Below are 22,218 nucleotides of genomic sequence, written 5' to 3' on the forward strand. Positions count from 1 at the left end.
AGGAAGCAGAAGTGCATTGGGAGAGGAGAAATGGAGAGATTGAAGCTAGAACCAGGAGAGTTAAAGGAAAGAGGCTCAAGTTGGATTTTATATGTAACACAGGGGATGGGAGATGTCATCTAAAATGACATTTGTAGGGACTAGGGGTGTAGCTCAGTAGTAGAGCAGAAACTTAGCGTGTTCAAGATCCTAGGTTCAAACCTTAGCACCCAAAACAAAAATTTTAAAAAGCGATATTCACAGGTTAAAGCTTCAAGGGAGATGTCCCTTGAGATCTTCACTTTACATAGGGCTCTAATAAGTGCCTTTTTGAGCCTCTGGATTTTTTTTTTAAGTTTTTATTTTGTGGTTACAATATCAAAGGGGCTGCTCCCCTATGTTTCGAGTTATTTCACAGTGATGTGAGAAACGCCCAGCTAATATTGACAAGATGTTAATGTTAACATTAATATTGGCAAGAATTGAGTCCAGGCACTTATGGAGTGGGTGATATCTGTGGTATCTACAGGGACTGACAACCTCTTTGATACCTGGCTTGGCCAGTGAGCTTTGCCCTTTCCTGTTGAGCTTGCTAAGTTCTGTGTGGTGAAACCAAGAGCTCAACACCCAGAGGAGGTTGCCCCGAGAGGCAGGGCTCGCCTCAAGATGCTTGATCTCCCCAAACTTCAGTTCATTCATCTATAAAATAGCTGCCCTGCTTCTCTGGCAGGTTTGCAATGCAAATTAACGAGCTGGGATATGAATACCAGTGAAGCTATAAAGGAGTTTTATTAATAACAAGAAGGAAGGACTGAATGGGGTTTCTGGATCACCAAAAATTAGATAAAATAAGATACAGCATTTAGTTTTTCTCTTTTATGCACCCTGTGGTGCTTTTTTTTTTTCCTGAGGAGCCAGTGTATCCCCGCCACTGCCCCCTTGTGTGGGGAGCTCTGCCTGGGCTGTGCTTCCTTCTGAAGTCGGGGTACGGTTCACAGGGCTATGGTCAGGGTAACCATCTCTACTGTGGGAAATAGCTGCAGGGCTGTGGAAAGGAGTCCTGACAAAGCAGGATGGGAATGTGAGTGCTCGCCCACCCGAGGGGAGCTTGCAGCCTGTGAACCATCCTCCCTGGGAGGCATCAGAGGCACAGTGCCAGTGACTCATGGCATGGGGCTGCCAAGCCACTCTGTTTTCCTTCCAGGTCTCGATCCTGCGGGCCCTTTATTCAACGGGAGGCCCCCCCAGGACAGATTAGATCCCAGCGATGCGCAGTTCGTTGATGTCATCCATTCCGACACTGATGGTAACATTCCTGTCTTGGTGGGTTGGTGGCCCCCCCAGACCCACAGAATCCCCCTGGGGCAGATTGTCATGCAGGGGCAGAGCAGGTTTCTCCAGCTGCCTTTTTCCTACCAGGCAGGTTCCAAATCTGCAGAAACATTGAAAGGAAGAGGTAGCTGGTGTAGCCAGGCCCCTGGATCCATGCTGCAGTGGGGATGATTTTCCCGTGGTGTTTTTTTCCCCTTTTTTTGGTGGTGGGGGGGGGGCAGGTACCAGGGATTGAACCACTGAGCCACACCCCCATCCCTATTTTGTATTTTATATAGAGAAAGGCTCTCACTGAATAGCTTAGGGCCTTGCTATCGCCAAGGCTGGCTTTGAACTTGCAATCCTCCTGCCTTAGCCTCCCCAGCTGCTGGGATTACAGGCATGAGCCACTGTGCCTGGCCTTCCCAGGGTCTTTTATCTTAAATATACCATTGTGCCCAATCACAGTCAGGCCAATTTACATACCACATGGACAGTGTTTCCATATATGCAACTGGGTTTGGATGCATAATTTCCTGGGTGTGTTGGTTACTTCTCATTATTTCCTTAAGCTGAAAGGTGAGTTCAGGTGTGTGTCTCTCCACACAGAGCAATCCTCCCACCAACAGCTCCCAGCTGTCTATGAATCTTTCAGGCCATTTCTGTCTTTCAAGATGCTGATTTTGCATCATGGGATTGTTGGCATATGCCACGGAGGTTGGGGTGATGTTCAAGGATGGGGTCTACTAAACACAGATGTCTGGGAGAGGAAGTGGAGTACATGTTTGAGAAGGACAGAGAGAAGTGGTCATTTAAACATTATCTTCTTTATAATGCCATCACCTTGACCCGGGGCTGGGGGTGCAGCTCAGTGGTAGTGCAGCTTGCACTAGGATGCACAAGGTCCTGAATTTGATCCCCAGCACCACAAAACAAACCAACCCCTGACCCTCTCTCCTGGGCATTTACTGTGGTATTCAACAGTTGTTTGACTTAAAAGAAACCTCTTGGTAAAGCAGCTGCATTGTTATTGTGGAGTTTGTAAGGTATTACTTTACTTAAGTGCAGTACTGCAGTGCCATTTGGATGCCCAGTGGAATAAGGCAATTCACTTTTTATTCCTGGAACATGGAGTTTGAAGGAAAGAGTATAAGTTTTGCAGTCAGGCAGATGTGGCCTCAGATCCCAGGATTCCGTTCTTTCTAGTGATGTCATGTTAATTTCTTAAGTCTTCTTCTGAGCCTCTATCGTTATTTCATATGAATTTGCCAGTGGTCACTGTGCAGACATGTGAACATTGAAAGGAAGTTGTTTAAAACATCTGCTGTCATACCCACAGAGACATGTAGGTTCTCACTCTATAATAACTGTGATTAATACCATGATGCACTATGTATATCTGTGCATATTACATGTGTATATATAGATCTAAAATCTTACATTCATTTATTTGAGACAGGGATTTCACTCTGTTGCCCAGGCTGATCTTGAACTCCTGATTTTAGCATTTCTCCTGCCTCAGGTTCTGGGATGACAGGTGTGAGCCACCACGTTCAGATTATCAATAATCTTCAATAGGTTTTGTTTTGGGTTTTTGGTTTTTGGTAATGGTGCTGGGAATAGAACCCGGGGCCTCCCTCATACTAGCCAAGCACTCTAACCCCAGACCCCAGTAATATCTTAATCAAGCATTTAACTGATTATTTTAGGGTACATGATTAAAGAAAATAAGCAGTTATTATATCTGTAATTTTTCAGGACCTCATTATCTAGTATTGTTTTTAAACTTTCTACTGTCCCCGATCCTAAATTTCAAAAAATTTTGCCTCCTAAGTAAAAATTAATTTTTCCTGTTTCTTATTCATTAAAGATTTGTACAGTGCAAATTCAAGGCTCAGAAAGCTCATGACAATTGGAGGGTCCCAGCCAAATGTAAGGAAAAAAAAATATATGATTGCTGTGAATGAGTAACCAAAATCCCTATGTTTTTAGAAATAGTGGAATTAAATTCCATTACCATTTGCTCAATCACTTAATAATGGAATGGATGATAGTGGAATTTACTTCCTGCTTTCCAACCTACTAACTGGGTTGGTAACTTTGGGAAAAACATTTAAATAAGTATACCAATAATTATATAACAACAATAATAATGATCCAAATCCTGCCTATGTCTGGCAGGCAAATGAGCTATGAGAGGTGAATGAGTTAAAGCAGTGTGAAAGCATAGTGTGTTCTCTTTTAGCACTGGGCTACAAGGAACCGCTAGGAAACATAGACTTCTATCCAAATGGAGGATTGGATCAACCTGGTTGCCCCCAAACGATATTTGGAGGTAAGTGCAGGTACTTTATATTCTGTAAAACAGTGGATTGAAAAGCACAATTTAAAAAAATCTGATTATCTTTACAGAATAGTTTTGAATAGAAAACAAATTTTTCTGAGAAGATAGCAGTGGTTTAAATATAAATTATAAATTGCAAACTTAGCTCCTCAAAACAAAAAAAATAGGGAGTTGAAGGGCAACATTAAAAGTGAGGTAGGGGATCAATGTTTATAGCAGCTCAATTCACTATAGTTAAGCTATAGAACCAACCTAGGTGCCCTTCAACAGATGAATGGATACAGAAAATGTGGTTTATATACACAATGGAATATTGACCATAAAAAAGAATGACTTTATGACATTTGCCAAAAAATGGATGAATCTTGAGACTATTATGCTAAGCGAAATAAGCCAATCCCAAACAACCAAAGGTCAAATGTACTCTCTGATATGTGGTTGCTAACACACAACAAGGTGGGAGGAGGGGAAGAATAGAAGTTCAGCAGATTAGACAAAGGGGAATGAAGGGAAGGGAGAGGGGGACAGAAATAGGAAAGACAGTGGAATGAATCTGATATCACTTATGTACATATGTAAATATACCACAGTGAATCTCTGCATCATATACAACCACAAGACTGGAATCCTAATTAGAATAGGATATACTATACTAGATAGACTCTGTTTGTATAGATATGTCAAAATATACTCTACTGGGCTGGGGTTGTAGCTCAGTGGTAGAGCACTTGCCTAGCATGTGTGAGTCACTGGGTTCGATCCTTAGCACCACATAAAAAATAAATAAATAAAAGTAAAGGTATTGTGTAAAAAATAAATTCTACTGTCAAGTATAACGAAAAGGAACAAATAAAAAATAAGTGAGGGTCTGGGGTTGTAGCTCAGTGGTGGAGCACTTGCCTATCATGTGTGAGGTACTGGGTTTGATCCTCAGCACCACATAAAAATAAGTAAACAAACAAACAAATAAATGGTATTGTGTCCATCTACAACTTAAAAAAGAAAGTGAGGTGGAGGATAGATTTTAAAGTCCAACCCCTTAGTGCTCTAAGTATATATTTCGTCACTGCTAGAGAAAGTCAAACAACTATGATTCTAGCAAAAGGATGGTCTTGGCATGAAAAGGTAGTTGTCTATGGCCCCAGCTGATTGACATAGTGTTTGAAAGTGATCCGGCTGAAATGGCACAAGCAGGGATACCCATGTTGTACCATAGTGAGGTTCAAATTGCATCCTGTGAGATAGTGTAACCATATCCACAAACAGCCAAAGAAAACGTGCTTTGCTGGTACAGGACATCCCCCATATTGTTATCAACTCCACTGTTTTTCCATGACTTTTTTCTCTTTTGGTTCAGGGGACTGAACCCGCTCTAACACTGAGCAACATCCCCAGCCCAACTCCATTGTTTCTGCAAAAGGAAGTTCCAGGAACAAAACAATAAGTGTTGGCTTGTCAGGTTTGACTCCAGTCCCGCTTGGCCCGGGCCAGCCCCAGGCTTCTTCCTTCTTACCCCAGTTGATGTCTCTGTTCCTCACTGATCTGTTGTACGGGCACAAGTGAACCCTGGAGGAATAGAAAACACTCTGATCTGATGCAGTAGCCAGTGCTTCTCCAAACCACTCGCAACCACAGCTCCTCTTTTCATGGGGTTACTGTTTCCTCTTCAGATCCTTACCCACACTGACTGTCCTTTTGTGAAATTAAGCCTCTGTTTTGAGTGACATCAGTAATTCATTATCTCTAGTTCTTTTGACACCCATCTCTGTGTCTCCTCAACCTCCTGTCTCACCATCGCACCACCTGGCACCCGCTGGCACCCCCTGGGAGCTAACTTGAGTCCTTCTTGTCCGTTCATGACTTCTAGTGCCCACTCCTATCATTTAGCCCCTCCCACTTCACTCTTGCATTGGCCACAGATCCCTGCCACTTGGCTGCTATGGTGAATGCCCTGTGTACCCCCAGACCTCTTAGAGGTGAGCTAGATTGGACTTTCGTCCCACCTGAGAGAGCCATTTTATCTATCCTCATCTGAGTTCACACGGCCAGTGTTCACCCTCCTGTTCCCTCCTGACCCAGGGTAGAGGCATCCCCCTCCCTTTCCAACATGCTCTCCTCTGCTGACCCTCCTTGGGAGCTTCCCCTACCAGTTACTCCCTAATGTCTTCCGGTTCCACTAAGCCTGCACTAAAACTCTCCCCTTCTTGCTTCTGTGTCATCGGGTGATGTCGTCTGGCTGGTCTTTCCATGGTCGCTCTTTTGAGGGCTCTCTGAAAGTACCTCTCCTCAGGCTGGGTCATCTGATTTTCATTTCACTCTCCCTTTTTTTCCTTAAATATTTTATCTGTATTTCCAAGTTCAGAATTCACCATGAAAGTGGAAGGGGTAGATTCTGATCTAATTGATTTTTATCCACCCTGGACTCTGCTCCACCCAACAGCTCAGACCTGTTTAGGAAGACTTCACTCTTTTTTTTTTTTTTTAGAGAGAGAGAGAGAGAGAGAGAGAATTTTTAATATTTATTTTTTAGTTCTCAGCGGACACAACATCTTTGTTGGTATGTGGTGCTGAGGATCGAACCCGGGCCGCACGCATGCCAGGCGAGCGCGCTACCGCTTGAGCCACATCCCCAGCCCAAGACTTCACTCTTGAGTGACCCAATTCCATGAAGCTGCTGCCCTTTGGTGCCCACTTAAAGTTGAGGTCAATATCAGGGAGGAGATGCTCGTGGGAGGATTTACAGCCCAGGCTCATCCATTTTATTATGTGATCTTCCTCCTCAGAGGGGTGTGTGTTTGAAGTGTGTGACATGCATGCAGGTAATTGAACCCAGGGCCTCCTGCATGCTAGTCAAGTGCTCTACTACTGAGTTATACCCCCAGCCCTCCTCAGATAACTCTTGATTCCCTTCTGTCCTTTTATATCAGCTGATCCTGTTCCTTGGCCCTCTGTTATGGTTGTGAGCATTGCAGGCTCACCATGCAGAGTGATTTCTCACAAAAAAAAAACCCTGCCGTTGGGTTTTTGATAAGATAGAAGGTAAATTCATCCTGTGGTCCAGCTAATGTGTCATCAAGAACTACAACGTCTTAGTAAACCTCAGGCTCAGTCCTTGATTAAGATGTAAGACTGTGTGCCATCCCCCACCCTTGTCCCCTCTGCCCTGCTGTGTAGACTCCCAGCCTCTTCTATTCTGCAGCACAGCAGTGGTTCTCAAACTTCAGCATGTATCAGAATCATGTAGAAAGCTTGTTAAAACACACGTGCAAGACCTTGTGTTCAGTCCCAGCAACAAACCAAATCAAACCAAACCAAACCACAGATTGCAGACAGCTGCAAGCCTCTCAGGGGAAAGTACTAATAATGTCCATTTCTAATAAATTCCCAGGTGATGCTTACACAGCTGGTCTGAGACGGTATTTTGAGAACTTTAGAAGTAGTGCAACAGATAGATCTGAGAGCCCCATAGACCACAGGTGGCAGAATTCCAACTCTGCCTTTGTTAGTAGGTTCTCTGTGCCTCAGCTTTCCTATCTATAAAATGACACTAATATTGCCTCCCTTACAAGATTGTGAGAGCTAGCAACATATTATATAAAGAACCTAGGCTATTATTACCCACCATAGTATTTCTGATTTTGTTTTATTACAGTGATTATAAAAATTTATAGGTTCCTGGCTTTAAAATATTTGAAACAAAGTTGGGATACTTTACTTACCTGTCTGGTCTTTGTCCACTGCCAGGACCTGTTGCTTTTTTTAAAAAAAATATTTATTTATATTTATTTATTTATTTATTTTAACATAAAGAAATTTATTCAAGGAATACACACATGTGCAATTTTTAAATGATTTTTTTAAATACAATACCTTTATTTATTTATTTATTTTTATGTGGTGCTGAGAATCAAACCCAGTACCTTCCATGTGCCAGGCAAGTGCTCTGCCACTGAACCACAACCCCAGCCTGGCCCAGTTGCTTTTGACATAATGAAAAATGTGGCAGTAATCAAAACTACTCTCTTGCTTTTGACTTTGCAGTCATTGGGATTATTAGGACTTACCTGGAGCAGTTGAGGGAACCCATAACAACCAGACTTTTAGTTAAAGCCTTGAGCAGAAATGAGGCAGAAGGCTGGATGGGGTGCTCTGCATCTGTAGTCCCAGCTACTCAGAAGGGCTGGGTGTGTAGCTCAGTGGTAGAGCTCTTGTCTAGCATTCGTGAGGCTGTGGATATCCCCAACACTGAAAGAAAAAAAAAATAGACAGAGGGGTTTCAGTGTGTAGCAGAACCTGCTGGAGATTGCACTTCCAAATATTTGGTATTAATTTTCCATGTGCCTGGCACTGTTCTAAGATTTAAAGCTACAATAGTAAATGAAATATGCAAGAATGCTTATTTTGGGAGAAGCAGAGTCAAGTTATTCAAGATAAAAGACTGTATGTGATGAGATCTAATGGATGTATTTAACAGTGACATTATTTTTTGTTTTTGTTTGTTTTCTGTGTGCTGGGGAGGAGATCCAGGGCTTCACAAATGGTAGGCACCTGTTCTAGCTACTCCAAGCTATACCCCTGGCCCTACGGTATTTAATTAAAGTATATTTGCTTTAACTCCTGTCACAACCTTAATTTAATGTCATCTTTTCTTCTGCCACCCGCTAGCATGAATCCTTATGTATGGCTTTTTGTAAGGACTGAATGGGATCAAGTACATTGGAGCTTTCAGAGCCATGCAGGAGATGAGAAATTGTGTGTGTAAAGCATGTGATGTTCTTCTTTTAAATGCTTCTACTGCTCTACCTTTGAATCACTCCCTTTCCAACTAAGGAATAAAGTATTTCAAGTGTGACCACCAGAGGTCTGTGTACCTGTACCTGGCTTCCCTGAGAGAGGACTGTGAGATCACCGCCTATCCCTGTGACTCCTACAGAGACTACAGGAACGGCAAGTGCACCAGCTGCGGCACACCAGAGCAGTCCTGTCCCATCCTGGGTAGGTCCAAAGCGGTTTCCCCCTCTGCTTTGGTACAAATCCCAGAACCATTTTGCTATCTAAAAATGTCTCCAAAATTGTTTTCTAAAAACAACAACAATTTTAAAAAGCCATAAAACAGTCTAGGCAGCTTTTTTGAGCCAACTTTCTAGTCTCCTAATTACAAAAATTGGTAGAAGAGCAATCTGTGTAGGATTCCACCTAACAGGTAGCGCAGCCTATCCAGAGCACAGCCTGTTCCTGCGAGGGCTGGAACGCCCTCTCTGTGCACACGACCTCTCTGCTGGGCAAGGGTCCACAGTGAGACAGAGAGACCTTCTGCCAGATGACATAGCTGAGTGGTCCCTTTTAACTAGTGTCCATAAATGCCCTTACTGTCAGCTGGGCATGGTGGATCATATCTGCAATCCCAACTACTTGGGAGACTGAAGCAGGAGATTAAAAGTTCAAGACCAGACTAGGCAACTTAGTGAAAGCCTGCCTCAAAATAAGGTGTAAAAAGAGCTGGAGATGTAGCTTAGTGGTAGAGTGCCCTAGTTCAATTCCACTACGGGGTTTGGGGTGGGGGATGCCCTCACTCCATCCTCTGGCTCTTGTGGGTATACAGGGCTGGGGTGGGCTCAAAGATGCCATGGGTACTGCTTGGATATTTGTTAGGGGTTGGTGGAAATATCCTAGGTGGTTAAAATTTTGAAATCCATGAGGATTTTCTGATTTTTCCTAAAAGGAAAATTAAATATATATATTTAATACCGGTGTCTGTGTCCTATTCCCTATCAATTAAGTCAGAGTCTGGAGGCCATTTTCTGGCAGTGAGGACAGGAGAGAAAGAGGTCGTAGAACAGCACCCAACCTTGTCTCCTGCAGGCATAGATATAAAGGGAGACATTCACCTGCTTGGTGACATAGATATCTGGCAAGCCCACATTCTGTACAACATTCTGTAATAATAAAATGTTTTTCAAGAAAGCCCAGGGTCTGGGGGCGCAGCTCAGTGGTAGAGCATGTGCTTAGCATGCATGAAGCCCTGGGTTTTATTTCAAGAACTGCCAACCCCCCAAAAATGGAAAATAAAAAAGCACCTTGCTTTGCAATAATGATGCTATTTTAGGTCTAAACCTAAATCTGTTTTAATGTAGAAAATGAATGTATTGCTGTAAAACATCAGTTCTATTTTTAGTCCAAAACAGTGTGCTGCTCCCCATCCCCCTACCAGGTTAACTGAGAGCCAGTAAAGAGGTCAAAGCCATTGTAGGGTCCTTCTGCACCCCAGCTCTTAGGGATGGAGACAACTGGCAAGAATGGTGGTCACTGGGGTGACACTGTCCTGGACCCTGCAGTGCTCACATGGCGCTGGCAGGTTGTCACTGTGGTGGCTGCAGGTGTCTTAGTGTGCTCACCCTTTGCCGCTTTCATGTTTATGTAACTCGTGTTCACGTTACGTTTTTCCAACTTGTTTTATAGGCTATTATGCTGACAATTGGAAAGACTACTTAAAGCAGAAAGATCCTCCGATGACTAAGGCGTTCTTTGACACAGCTGAGAAGGAGCCATTCTGCAGTGAGTGGTGAACGGTGTTTGACTGACCCTTTTATTGTGGGGAGGTTGAGTCTCAGCTTCCTGGCTGCTTCTTGGCAAATGAAGGACGTGGTAAAGCTTGGAGTTTGAAGCTGGAAGGGCCTAGGTAGAATCCTGATTCTATTCACATAATAGCTGTGAGACCTTGGTCAGGTCTTCTAACCTCTGTGGATCTCAGGGTCCTGTTGGCTAAGTGGAGATAATAATGCCTATCTTCTGGGCTATTAAGATTACAACATCAATAAATCAGTGTTGCTAGCTAGCATCACCAGTGGCCATAGTAACCACTAAGATCTTCCAGGAAATCACTTGATTCCTCAAGAGACATGATGGACATTGGGGCTAGGAAAACTAAGGTGGCAGGCACATCTTACGGGTCAGTCCTAGCTCTACAGCAACATGACAAATTCAAGACATCAAGAGGTTGAGTATTCCAGATGGAAGCTCATTAGGATAGCAGTTGATTAAATGCTCTGTATGCCGTCAGGATTTGCCTGGGAAGATGTATGCGTTTCTTGCAATCTTTTTTCTTTTATTGTTGTTGTTTGGTATTGTTGTTGTTGAGCACCAGGGGTGCTCAACCACTGAGCTGAGCCACATCCTCAGATCCCCCTTTTTTAAAAATTTGGGACAGGGTCTAAGTTGCTAAGGACCTCGATAAATTGCTAAAGCTGGCTTTGAACTTGTGATCCTCCTGCCTCAGTCTCCAGCCATGTGCCCCCACGCCAGGCCTTCCTTGCAATCTTTTACTCCTTATCACTTTTCTTGGGAGCAACTGTCCTAAAAGACTAGCAGATCCCTGGGTTTCCCTCTTTCTTTGGAGCCATACATGGTAGCCCAGGGTTGGGCATCTGCCTGGTCTCTACGGGGCAATCCCCTGAGCAATAAGGGCCATGAAAGGACATTCCAGAGCTGGCCTTATCTTCATGGAACCATCATCTTCCCGAATCTCTTTCACTTTCCTTGCAAGTCTGACCAAGAAAGAGCAAATCTGCCTGTCACGTAGAGATCCCTATCTTCCCAAAACATACTTGACCTTGAAGAGCAAATGAAGAGCAAATGAAGTAAGGAAGAAAAATAGTTCTCTGAATGCATTGTGTATCAATTATTCAGGGGGAATTATTGGGTGCCTATAAGATTTACTTCAGGGATTATAAAAAGAGCAAGAGAGAGCTTGGTAGTGCAGGAGGTATGGGTGGCATGCAGAGGTAGGAAGGAGACTTCAAGGTGCACCAGGTAGGTAGTGGACATGACTCAAATTATGGAAGACCTTGTTGGCCATGGAGTATCTCCAAGTGACAACTTGATCATTTTAGCATAAGATGGGCTGGACGGAAGTGAACCAATCACATGTAGCCATAGGCCAGGAGACCTTAGTCCATTTGGTGGGAACCTGGGATGCCTGAACATGGTGACTGGGTCCCCGTGAACTCTGATGTCACTCATGCCATTTTTGCCAAAGAGAAGAGAAAAAGAACAATAGAAAATATTGCCCCGGATCTTTTCAGAGAAACTTCAGAGGAAGAGAAAAGGAAACTCAATTATTAGGGATGTTGGGCTTTCAGGAGTCGGCCCTCCAGGGGAGCATTTGGGGCTACCTCTCTCTTATTATGTTCTCTCCCTGTTCTGCAGTGTATCATTACTTTGTGGACATTATATCTTGGAACAAGAACATCAGAAGAGGGTCTATTACAATCAAATTAAGAGACAGAGATGGAAATACCACAGAATCTAAAATCGATCAGTAAGTTGAGCTGCAATGGTTTGCCATTTGCTATTTCCTCTTGGCTTGAGAAATTAAATCCCAGATATACCTACTTTCTTATTTATAGGTCTGTGCTTTCCCTTGTCCTGCCAAAAATATAAGGGGACATGTTGTTTACTTGCTTTCCCTGCTCTTGATCTCTCAGGCTCTCTACAAATGTATTGGCACAAGTGATTTCTTCCTTCCTTTCTTCCTCCTTCCCTCCTTTACCTTCTTCCTTTCCTGCCACAATCCCCTTTTTCTCTTCTAATTCTTCCTCTGGTTGAACATTTAATTACAAAAGTTTTTCTTGCTTATTATAAAGGTTCAAACAACTATGATGATTTAATCATTCCACATTTCATTTACATGTATCAAAACCTTACATTGTACCCCATATGTATATACAATTATGATTTTTTTCAATAAAAAATAATCCACTTTAAAACTATAAATGGCCAGGCATGGTGGTACACACCTATAATCCAAGTGACTCTGGAGGCTGAGGCAGGAGGCCGACAAGTTTGAGGCAAGCCTCAGCAACTTAGCAAGGCCCTTAGCAACTTATTGAAACCCTGTCTCAAAAACTGAAGAGGGCTGGGGATGTATGTTTTAGTCAGTTTTGTATTGCTGTGACCAAAAGACCTAAAAGAGAACAACTTAAAGAAGGAAAAGTTTATTTTGGCTCATGGTTTCAGAGGTTCAGTCCACCATAGGCCAGCGCCATAGTTTTGGGCCCCAGATGAGGCAGAAATTCATGTTGGAAGGGCATGGTGGAGGAAGGCAGCTCAGGATGCAGCAGCCAGGAAGCAGGAGAGTTCTGCTCACCAGAGAAAAAATATAACCTCAAAAGCCACATCCCCAGTGTCCTACTTCTTCCAGCCACACTCTGTGTGGCTACAGTTATCACCCAGTTAATCCATAGGTTATGACTCTCATGATCTAATCACTTCACCTGTGAATATTCTTGCATTGTCTCATATATGAGCTTTTGGGGGATACCTCATTTCTAAACCATAACAATATAGCTCAGTGATAAATCACAGCTGGGTAATTCACAGTACTAAAAAACAAAAACACACAAATAAAAAACATAAAGGGATATGCCACATAAAAGTACAAGTTCTCACCCACTCCCCACAATAGGCCCACCTCCAAAGTCCAAAGGCACCCACCACGTACATATGCCTATCCTTTTATGAGCTATACAAGTAGAAATGTATATGACATAAATATAACATATATATATATATATATATATATATATATTTCTGAAACTCAAAATATAATTTGCAGTAAAAAAATCAAAGACACCCTTACAATTCAGCAATGGGGAAATGATTAAATATTCTCATGTAATAGAATATTATTCATATACTGAAGTTTTATGACATGTATTACATGAAAGCTTATAATATACCAAGTAAAAAATGTAGAATTATATAAAGATTTAAATAAGCTCCACCATGTAAAAGTAATAAAAAAGAAACTTGCCAAAATATTATATTGCTATTTGGGTGGTGAGACTCTATAACTGCTTTTTTTTGAAAAAAAAAACAAGTTCTCTTTAGTCTTCAATTTTCTATGATGTTGTGTATAATTCTTTAAAGTTTTAAAATAATTAGCACTTTTAAAAAATCTATTACTTCTATAACCATGTTCTAACTCTATGTTTAGTATTTTGAAGAACTGTCAGACTGTGTTCCAAAACAGTTGTCCTATTTCACATCTCCACCATCAATGTATAAGGATCCAACTTCTTCACACACTTGCCAGCACTTATTTTTGTCTAAATTTTTTTATTATGGTAAAGATGCATAATACAAATAACATAAACTTTACCATCTTTTTTTGTTTTGGTACTAGGGACTGAACCCAGGGACACTTTACCACTGAGCCACATCCCCAGCCTATTGTTTGTTTTTGTTTTTTAGGACATGTGAACATTTTTGTCTTTTTTATTGGCACACAGTTGTACATAATGGTGGGATTTGTTGTTACATATTAGTATATGCACACAATATAGCAATATAATTTGGCAAATATCCTCCACAGAGATTTCCTCCTTATTTCCCTCCTCTTACCCCTTGGTCCCTTTCCTCTACTAATCTCCTTTTATTTTCATGAGATCACCTCTCATCTTTCTTTTCCTTTTTCGTCTCTGGCTTTATATGAGAGAAAACATATGACCCTTGACCTTCTGTCTTTGGCTGATTTCCATTAACATAAAGGTTTCAAGTTCCATCCATTTTCCTGAAATTACATTATTTCATTTTTCCTTATGACATAGGTCTGCATGTATTACTATGGTATGATGACTTTAATTCTTCAAGATAAATACCAAGGAGTAGTATAGCTGGGTCATATGGTGGTTCCATGTCTAATCTTTTGAGGAAGCTCCATACTGATTTCCCTAGTAGTTGTATTACTTTACAATACCACCAACAGTGTAAAGTGTTCTATTTTCTCCACATCCTCTCCAGCATTTATTATTGTTTGTATTCTTTTTTTTTTTTTTTTTAGAGAGAGAATTTTTTAATTTTTTTTTTTTTTTTTTAGTTTTCGGCGGACACAACATCTTTGTTTGTTTGTGGTGCTGGGATCAAACCTGGGCCATACTCATGCCTGGCGAGTGCGCTACCGCTTGAGCCACATCCCCAGCCCCTATTGTTTGTATTCTTGATGACTACCATTCTGACTGGTATGAGATGAAATCTCAGTGTAGTTTTTTTAGGGGGGTGGTACTGGGGATTGCACTCAGAGACACTTAACCACTAAGCCACGTCCCCAGCCCTATTTTCTACTTTATTTAGAGACAGGGTCTCACTAATTTGCTTTGAACCTTGCTGTTGCTGAGGCTGGCTTCAAACTCGAGATCCTCCCGTCTCAGCCTGGGATCACAGGCGTCTGCCACTGAGCCGGGCCTCAGTGCAGTTTTGATTTGCATTTCCCTAACTGCTAATGATGTTGAACATTTTTTTCATATACTTGTAGGCCATTTATATTTCTTTTGTGAAGTGTCTATTTCCTTCATTTTCCCATTTATTAATTTGGTTTTTTGGTGTTACATTTTTTTGAGTTCTTTATATATTTTAGATATTAATCCTCTGTCAGAAGTGTAGCTAGCAAAGATTTTTCTCCCACTCTGTGAATTCACTCTTCACATTCTTGTTTTACTTTCCTGTGAAAAAGTTTTTTAATCTGATTCCATCCCATTTATTAACTCTTGTCATTATTCCCTAAGCTTTAGGGGTCCTATTGAGAAAGTCATTCATCGTCCACACCTACACATTGGAGTGCTGACTATATATTTTCTTCTAGGAGTTGCCTAGTTTCTAGTATAATTCCTAGGTCTTTGATTCATTTTGAGTTGGCTTTTTGTGTAGGGTGATAGATAAGGGTCTAGTTTCATTCTTCTACATATGGATAACCAGTTTTCCCAGCACCACTTATTAAAGAGGCTGTCTTTTCTCCATTGTATGTTTTTGGCACCTTTTTCAAGGACTAGATGACTGTAGATGTGTGGGGTTGTCTCAGTGTCTTCTATTCTGTACCACAGGTCTATGTGTCTCTTTCTATGCCAGTACAATACAGTTTTTGTTACTATAGCTCTGTAGTGTAATTTAAAGTCAGATACTGTGATACCTCCAGCATTACTTTTTTGACTTAGACTTGCTTTGACTGTTCTGGGTCTTTTATTGTTCCAAATGAATTTTAAGACTGTATTTTCTAGTTCTGTGAACAATATTATTGGTGTTTTGATGGGAATTGCATTGAATCTGTGTATTGCTTCTAGTATTGGTAGCATGGCCATTTAACAGTATTAATTCCACCTATCCATGAGCGTGGGAGGTCTTTCCATCTTCTAAGATCTTTTTCAATTTCTTTCTTCAGTGTTCTATAGTTTTCATTGTAGAGGTCTTTCACCTCATTGGTTAGATTTATTCCTTTTTTTTTAAGCTATTGTGAATGGGATTCCCCCCCTCCCCGATTTCTTTCTCAGCAGAGTCGTTGTTGATATATATAAGAAAGCTATTGATTTTTTAAAATATTTTTAGTTGTAGGGGGACTCAATGCTTTTATTTATCTATGTGGTGTTGAGTGTTGGAAGCCATGTATGAATTACAGGTTCATTTGAGCCATTACAAGGTGGCAGGGGAATGGGTGGGGAGGGTGGGGTGGGCTGTATGTGTGGAGGTTGCTTTTCTGAGAACTCCTGGTGTGAATCTACCTGTTGCTGATTGTTCAGATTACAGCTGACACGTACCTTAGCTCACAGCCCTATGTTCAAATGCAGCCCCCCCGGGGGTGGGGTGAGTGTAACCTCCCTGGCTCCAAACAAGTTGCTTTTCACATCTTTATCCTGTTTTCCTCAAGAAGCTTGCCACAGTGAAACCTTTTGATGTATTTCCCTTAAATAAAAAATTTGGACCTTTTTCTTTGTTCAGGTCCTGTTCCTATCAGGGCTGGAAGATCCACCAGGCACCCAGCTTTTAAAAAACTGTTTTCTGTCTATTATCTTCTGTTCCTTATTATTTTCAGACTTTTTATTTTCCCTCAAAGCAGAAATCTGCTCTGTCAGGGTGCTGGTAACCCCAGAAGAACCCAGTGCCTCACATGTGCTAGGCAAGTGCTCTACCACTGATCTACGTCCCAGCCATTTATTTATTTATTTATTTGGTACCAGAGGTTGAACTCAGGCACACTTGGCCACTGAGCCACATCCCAGCCCTATTTTGTATTTTACTTAGACAGGGCCTCACTGAGTTGCTTAGTGCCTTGCTGTTGCTGAGGCTGGCTTTGAACTTGGGATCCTCCTGTCTCAGCTTCCCGAATGCTGGAATTACAGGCATGCGCCACCATGCCCAGCTCAGCTATTGACTTTTGCATGTTGATTTTGTAACCTGCTACTTTGCTGAATTGTTTATTAGCTCTAGCAGTCTTTTGGTGGAGTGTTTTGGATCTTCTAGGTATAGAATGGTATCATTTGCAAACAGGGATAATTTTACTTCTTCATTTTCTATTTTTTTCTCTTGCCTAATTGCTCTGGCTAGAATTTTTAGTACCATATTAATATAAGTGGAAAGAGTGGACATCTTGTCTTGTTCCAGATTTTAAAGGAAACACTTTCATTTTTCCCCCCATTTACTATGAAATTGACGTGTGTGTGTGTGTGTGTGTGTGTGTGTGTATGTCATTTATAGTGTTGAGGTAGGTTCCTACTATTTCTAGTTTTTTCAATGTTTTTATCATGAATGGGTGTTGAATTTTCTCAAAAGCTTTCTCTGCATCTATTTAGATGATCAAGTGATTTTTGTTCATAGTTCTATTTATGTGATGAATTACATTTATTGATTTGCATATATTAAACCATCTTTGCATCTCTATCCCCAGCCCTTTTTATGCTTTGTTTTGAGACAATCTTACTAAGTTGCTGAGGTTGGCATTGAACTTGTGATCCTCCTGTCTTGGCCTCCCAAGTAGCTGGGATTATAGGTGTGTGCCATTGTACCTGGCCAAGTTTATCATTTTAATCAATTTTTGGTGTACCGTTCAGTAGTTAGTGTATTCATGTTGTCATGAGACAGATCTCTAGATTTTTTTTCATTTTGCAAAGCAGTAATTTTGTACTCATTAAACAACTCCCCTTTCCTTACTCTTCCCAGCCCCTAGTAAACACTATTATTTCTCTTTCTATGAATTGGACAATAGTAGATAGCTCACACAAGAGGAATCAATACAGTGTTTGTCTTTTTGTGACTGGCTTATTTTACTTAGTAAAATTGATATTGTAGCATGTGACAGAATTTCCTTCATTTTTAAGGCTGCATATTATTCCATTATATGTATCGACCATGTTTTGTTTACCCATTCATTATTGATGGATGCTTGTGCCTGCTTTAAATTATTTTGGATATTCAAAGTGGAATGTCTGGCCCATGTGGTAATTCTATTTTTGACATGCTGTCATCCCATTTCCCATGACTATTGCATCATTTTCTGGTCCCACTGGTACTGCACCAGGGTTCCAATTTCTCCACATCCTCACCAACACCTGTCGTCCTAATGGGTGTGAACGTTTTCATCATTCTCTGAAGCACTTCCTTCCGTTTGGGCAGACAGACTGTCTTAGGATCACCTTGCACTTTCCCTGCCCCAGCCTGGGAGTCAACTCTTTCTCCAGGAAACCCTGGTTTCTTTTAGTGGAGATGGTATTTAGGAACCAAAATCTGGGCTGAAAGTGGTAGTGCACACCTGTAATCACAGCTGCTTGGGAGGCTGAGGCAGGAGGATTGCAAGTTCTAAGCCAGCCTCAGCAACTTAGTGAGGCTCTAAGCACCTATGTGGCTCAGGGGTCATGCACCCTGGGATTCAATGCCCCATGTCACCCAGTATATCTGGGTACCTTCTGTATTTCAAGACTCAGACTTGATTCCATTGGGGCTGGGATGACAGATACCTGCTTACATCACTAACCCTCCAAATTAAGAATCATTTCTGATGTGAGCCCATTGTTCCTGAGCCTAGGAGACTCCTCAGCTCTCTGTGACCTCCTCTTCCAGCTCTGCAGTGGGACAAGGACTGTGCTGAACCTCCCCAGTGATTTCTCTTGGGACCTCTGGGGTTCCATGTATAGAAAACATCTTCACACACTTGAGGAACATACTAGAACATAGATTTAGCCTAAGGTTCATCTTGAGAGACAGGACTAAAAAAAAAAAATGTGCTTAAGGATAACTTCTCTGTTAGTGTCCAGTTTGGCTAGAAATCTCTGTGTGTCTCTAGCAATGCAGTTTAATGGAAAGACCATAACTTTGAACTCGGAGTTGAGTTCGTAACCCCTGTACTGCGGGGAACTTAAACTCTTCAAGCAGCTGAAATTCAGAAAGTGCAGGAAATGGGGCCAAGTAGTAGCCTGTGTACCAATGATTTGCAGGCTGCAGAGCTGCTTTCTCTCCTTAGTCATCTATACTCATTTCTAAATGTTATTTCTTCTTTCCAGTGAACCAGCCACATTTCAGAAGTATCATCAAGTGAGCCTGCTTGCAAGATTTAATCAAGATCTGGACAAAGTGGCAACAATTTCCTTGGTGTTCTCTACAGGATCTGTAATAGGTCCTAAGTACAAGCTCAGGATCCTCCGAATTAGGTTGAGGTCCCTTGTCCATCCAGAGAGGTGAGCCTCAGGCAAGGTTTACCAAAGATTTTATTGGGTCCTCGGCTTCTTCAGATAGTTTAATGGAACTTCTTCATTCACAGGGAGGGGAGTTAGGGGTTTTCCAAAAATAGTCTCCATTTGAAACAAGTTGCTCAGTAATCCAAGAAATTTATACTGGCATCTGTTTAAAGATAAATGGCCCAGTAACCCAAGGAAATAATGGTGTTATATGCTTAGAGTTACATAATTTCCTCCCTAACCACCCGCGTTCCTTGTAGTTGACAGTTTGTTGTAGAAAAGAAATTTTGTATCATTCAGCAGACTGAGAAAACAGAGATGAATATATATAAGGTTAAAGAAAAATTGGATTTTTTCCCCTTTAACAATGTCAATGTTATGTTTGTTAAATTTGATAAATGCATTGAGAATCTCCTTATTCTTAGAAAATACACACAGAAGTGTTAAGAAATATTGAGGAGCAAACAACCTATTATCAACGGGTTCAGAAAAAGTGAATGCGTGTGCATAAAGAGAGAGAGAAGATTTTTTTTTTTAAGTACAGGGCTATATTTGTATGTTTTGTGATAAATACCACTCTACCATATGGTCTTAACTTTTAATCTGTGGGCGGAAAAAGAGACAGGCAATGATGTAACCAGTAACTTTTTATTAAAGGTTAAGGACACCCTAAAATATTTAATACAAATTTCCTCTAAGAGAATAGTCATTATATCTTAAAATGGTGGGATTTTTTTTGTACTTTCATAATTTTCAAAGAGATCACATACCCATTTTATAAAATCTGGAAAGTACAGAAAGTGTTAGGAAGCAGAAAAAGATCACTCCTAATGTCATTCAGAGGTAACCGCTGTTAACAGTTTTGGTTATTTCTATCATTGCTTTAAACCTAGTTGAAGTCAGATGGGGATAACATTTTACGTTCTGCTTTCTGGCTGTGGATGTTTTATTTATCAGAAGCGTTTTTCCTTTTCCATTAGAAACATCTGCTGCATAATTTTATATCCTAAGGATATAATGCAATTGACTTGACAAGAACGTGGTATTGCTATGATTTTATTGACAAGGGTATTTCTGTCGTGTTTTCCCAGGCCCCAGTTATGTCGGTATGATCTTGTCCTGATGGAAAATGTCCAGACAGTCTTCAAACCTATTCTCTGTCCCAAGTTGCAAATGTAACTGCTGCTGCCGGGGACACGTGGGCAGCAATGATGTCAGGAAAGCTACATCTACGGCCTCTTTTAAAGCTTCACCTGAGCTTTTCCTCAAAGCTCAAAAAGCATGAAAAAACCAAGGTTATTTTCAGCAGCGTCCTACAGATGTCACATTGCAGAACGTCAAATGACCTTGTGATTATAAAACGATCCTGGGAAGGGTGGCCCTAACTAGGGCAAGTCAGAAATAGCCAGCCTTCTGACAGCCCAGTGCTTTGTCTGGCTGCATCCTGGGGCCTGTTTGTTCCGACCTGTCGATTCTGCTGCCCATCACACAGGCTCTTTGTTCCTCAGGGCTTCGGGTACTCATCTTAAGGCTAGGTGGGGGGCTGGAGACCTCACTGTGGACTTTCTGTTCCCTGTGCCGAATTCTGCACAGAACCCATCACGCAGAAGGGAACAAAACTGACCTACCTCTCAGGGCTGCTGTGTGGGTGTGGAAGGCAAGTCTATGAAGGGTTCTTTGAAATCCTCTGGGTACCACATCTGTGAAGGTGTCATGAATGTGAATATGTTGTTATTTATTTTAATGTGGCTTAGCTCGTATCCTTTGATCATATCCTTTGATAGGGGTGGCCCCTCCTTATCAATATAGCAAGAAAGCCACATACCCCTGTCCCACCCCCTCTGAAGTGATGCTGGTGCAAAGGAGGTAGAGATGGGCTGGTAGCCTGAGGGCAGTGCTGGGACTAGGGAGGAAGCAGCAGCCTCACACCTCTGGGACAGGGGACCAGCAGGGGAGGAAAGGGCTTGTTTTTCACCTAAGATGAAGAAGGATCATTTTATAGGCAACCCTTCTCTTTTTTTATATATTTATTTTTTTAGTTATAGGTGGATACAATATCTTTATTTTATTTTTATGTGGCGCTGAGGATCAAACCCAGTGCTTCACATGAGCCAGGCGAGCTCTCTACCTCTGAGCCCCAGCCCCAGCCTGGCTACCCTTCTTTTCCTGTTTAGGTTGTTTGTATGTTTGTTTTGGCAGTGCTGGGGGCCATCCCAGAGCTGCACCCAGAACTACACTCCACCCCAGGCAATCTTTCTTTCTTTCTTTCTTTCTTTCTTTCTTTCTTTCTTTCTTTCTTTCTGTACTGGGGATTGAGCCCAGGGATGCTCTACCACTGGGCTGTATCCCCAGCCCTTTTTAGTTTTTGAGTCGGGGTCTCATTAAGTTGCCGAGGCTGGCCTCGAACTTGTGATCTTCCTGCTTCAGCCTCAGAAGTAGCTGGGATTTCAGGTGTACAGTGCATAAACATTAGCTTAAACAGTCTTTAAGAAATGTTTATATTTTCCTTACTATCAATGTAATCCCTGTTTATTGAAGGAAATTTTTTAAATGCACAGTGCAGAAAAACAAAACAAAACAAAAACAATGATGCTATAACTTGTTTTGCTAACATGGGGATTCAAAGCATAAACCAGTTTGTTCTCAGAGCATCTGCAGCCTCCAGTTTGAGGAATTCTCAGACTTCCCTGGAGGTAGGTGTGACCTCTGAATCTGGAATGACAGCAGCAGGCAAGTCAAGAAGTCCCAGAAGACCAAGTCTAGAGTGAAAGCAGGGCAATCCCTGGGGCCAGATGCTCAGCATGAGAGTGGGTGCAACTGCCTCAAAGTCCTCTACCGTTTTCTATGAAAACAGCCTTATTGTAAAGAAATGGACTATTTCATAAATGATATAAATCAGTGTGTGGCTCGTTCTTAGAGATTTGTATCTTAGATTCATTTGTATCAAATAGAGCCTATTTTATGTAAGGGTTGCCTATAAAAGGCTCAGTGGCACTTGGACATCTTGGCCTCTCCCACCACACCTTTCCTCAGCAATTGTGGACAGAGAGATCAGCGTACTGAGAGGCCCTGATTTCTTTTTAGAGTTTT

At 41.7% G+C, this 22,218-nt stretch overlaps 1 protein-coding gene across 1 annotated transcript in view; it reads left to right on the top strand.

Annotated features, from left to right (window-relative positions):
• LIPH (lipase H) overlaps positions 1 to 21,705 on the top strand; it is a 43,902-nt gene extending 22,197 nt beyond the window's left edge. Inside the window, exons 4-10 of the mRNA XM_081302691.1 lie at positions 1,184 to 1,285; positions 3,536 to 3,625; positions 8,465 to 8,629; positions 10,094 to 10,189; positions 11,840 to 11,951; positions 18,955 to 19,128; positions 20,220 to 21,705. Coding sequence (XP_081158817.1) covers positions 1,184 to 1,285; positions 3,536 to 3,625; positions 8,465 to 8,629; positions 10,094 to 10,189; positions 11,840 to 11,951; positions 18,955 to 19,128; positions 20,220 to 20,307 — 827 coding nt within the window. The 3' untranslated portion in view covers positions 20,308 to 21,705. The remainder of the gene's footprint in view (positions 1 to 1,183; positions 1,286 to 3,535; positions 3,626 to 8,464; positions 8,630 to 10,093; positions 10,190 to 11,839; positions 11,952 to 18,954; positions 19,129 to 20,219) is intronic.
• Positions 21,706 to 22,218: the final 513 nt, after the last annotated feature.

Source organism: Spermophilus citellus (genome assembly GCF_964194105.1).
Source record: "Spermophilus citellus genome assembly, chromosome: 7".
Taxonomy (NCBI): Eukaryota; Metazoa; Chordata; class Mammalia; order Rodentia; family Sciuridae; genus Spermophilus; species Spermophilus citellus.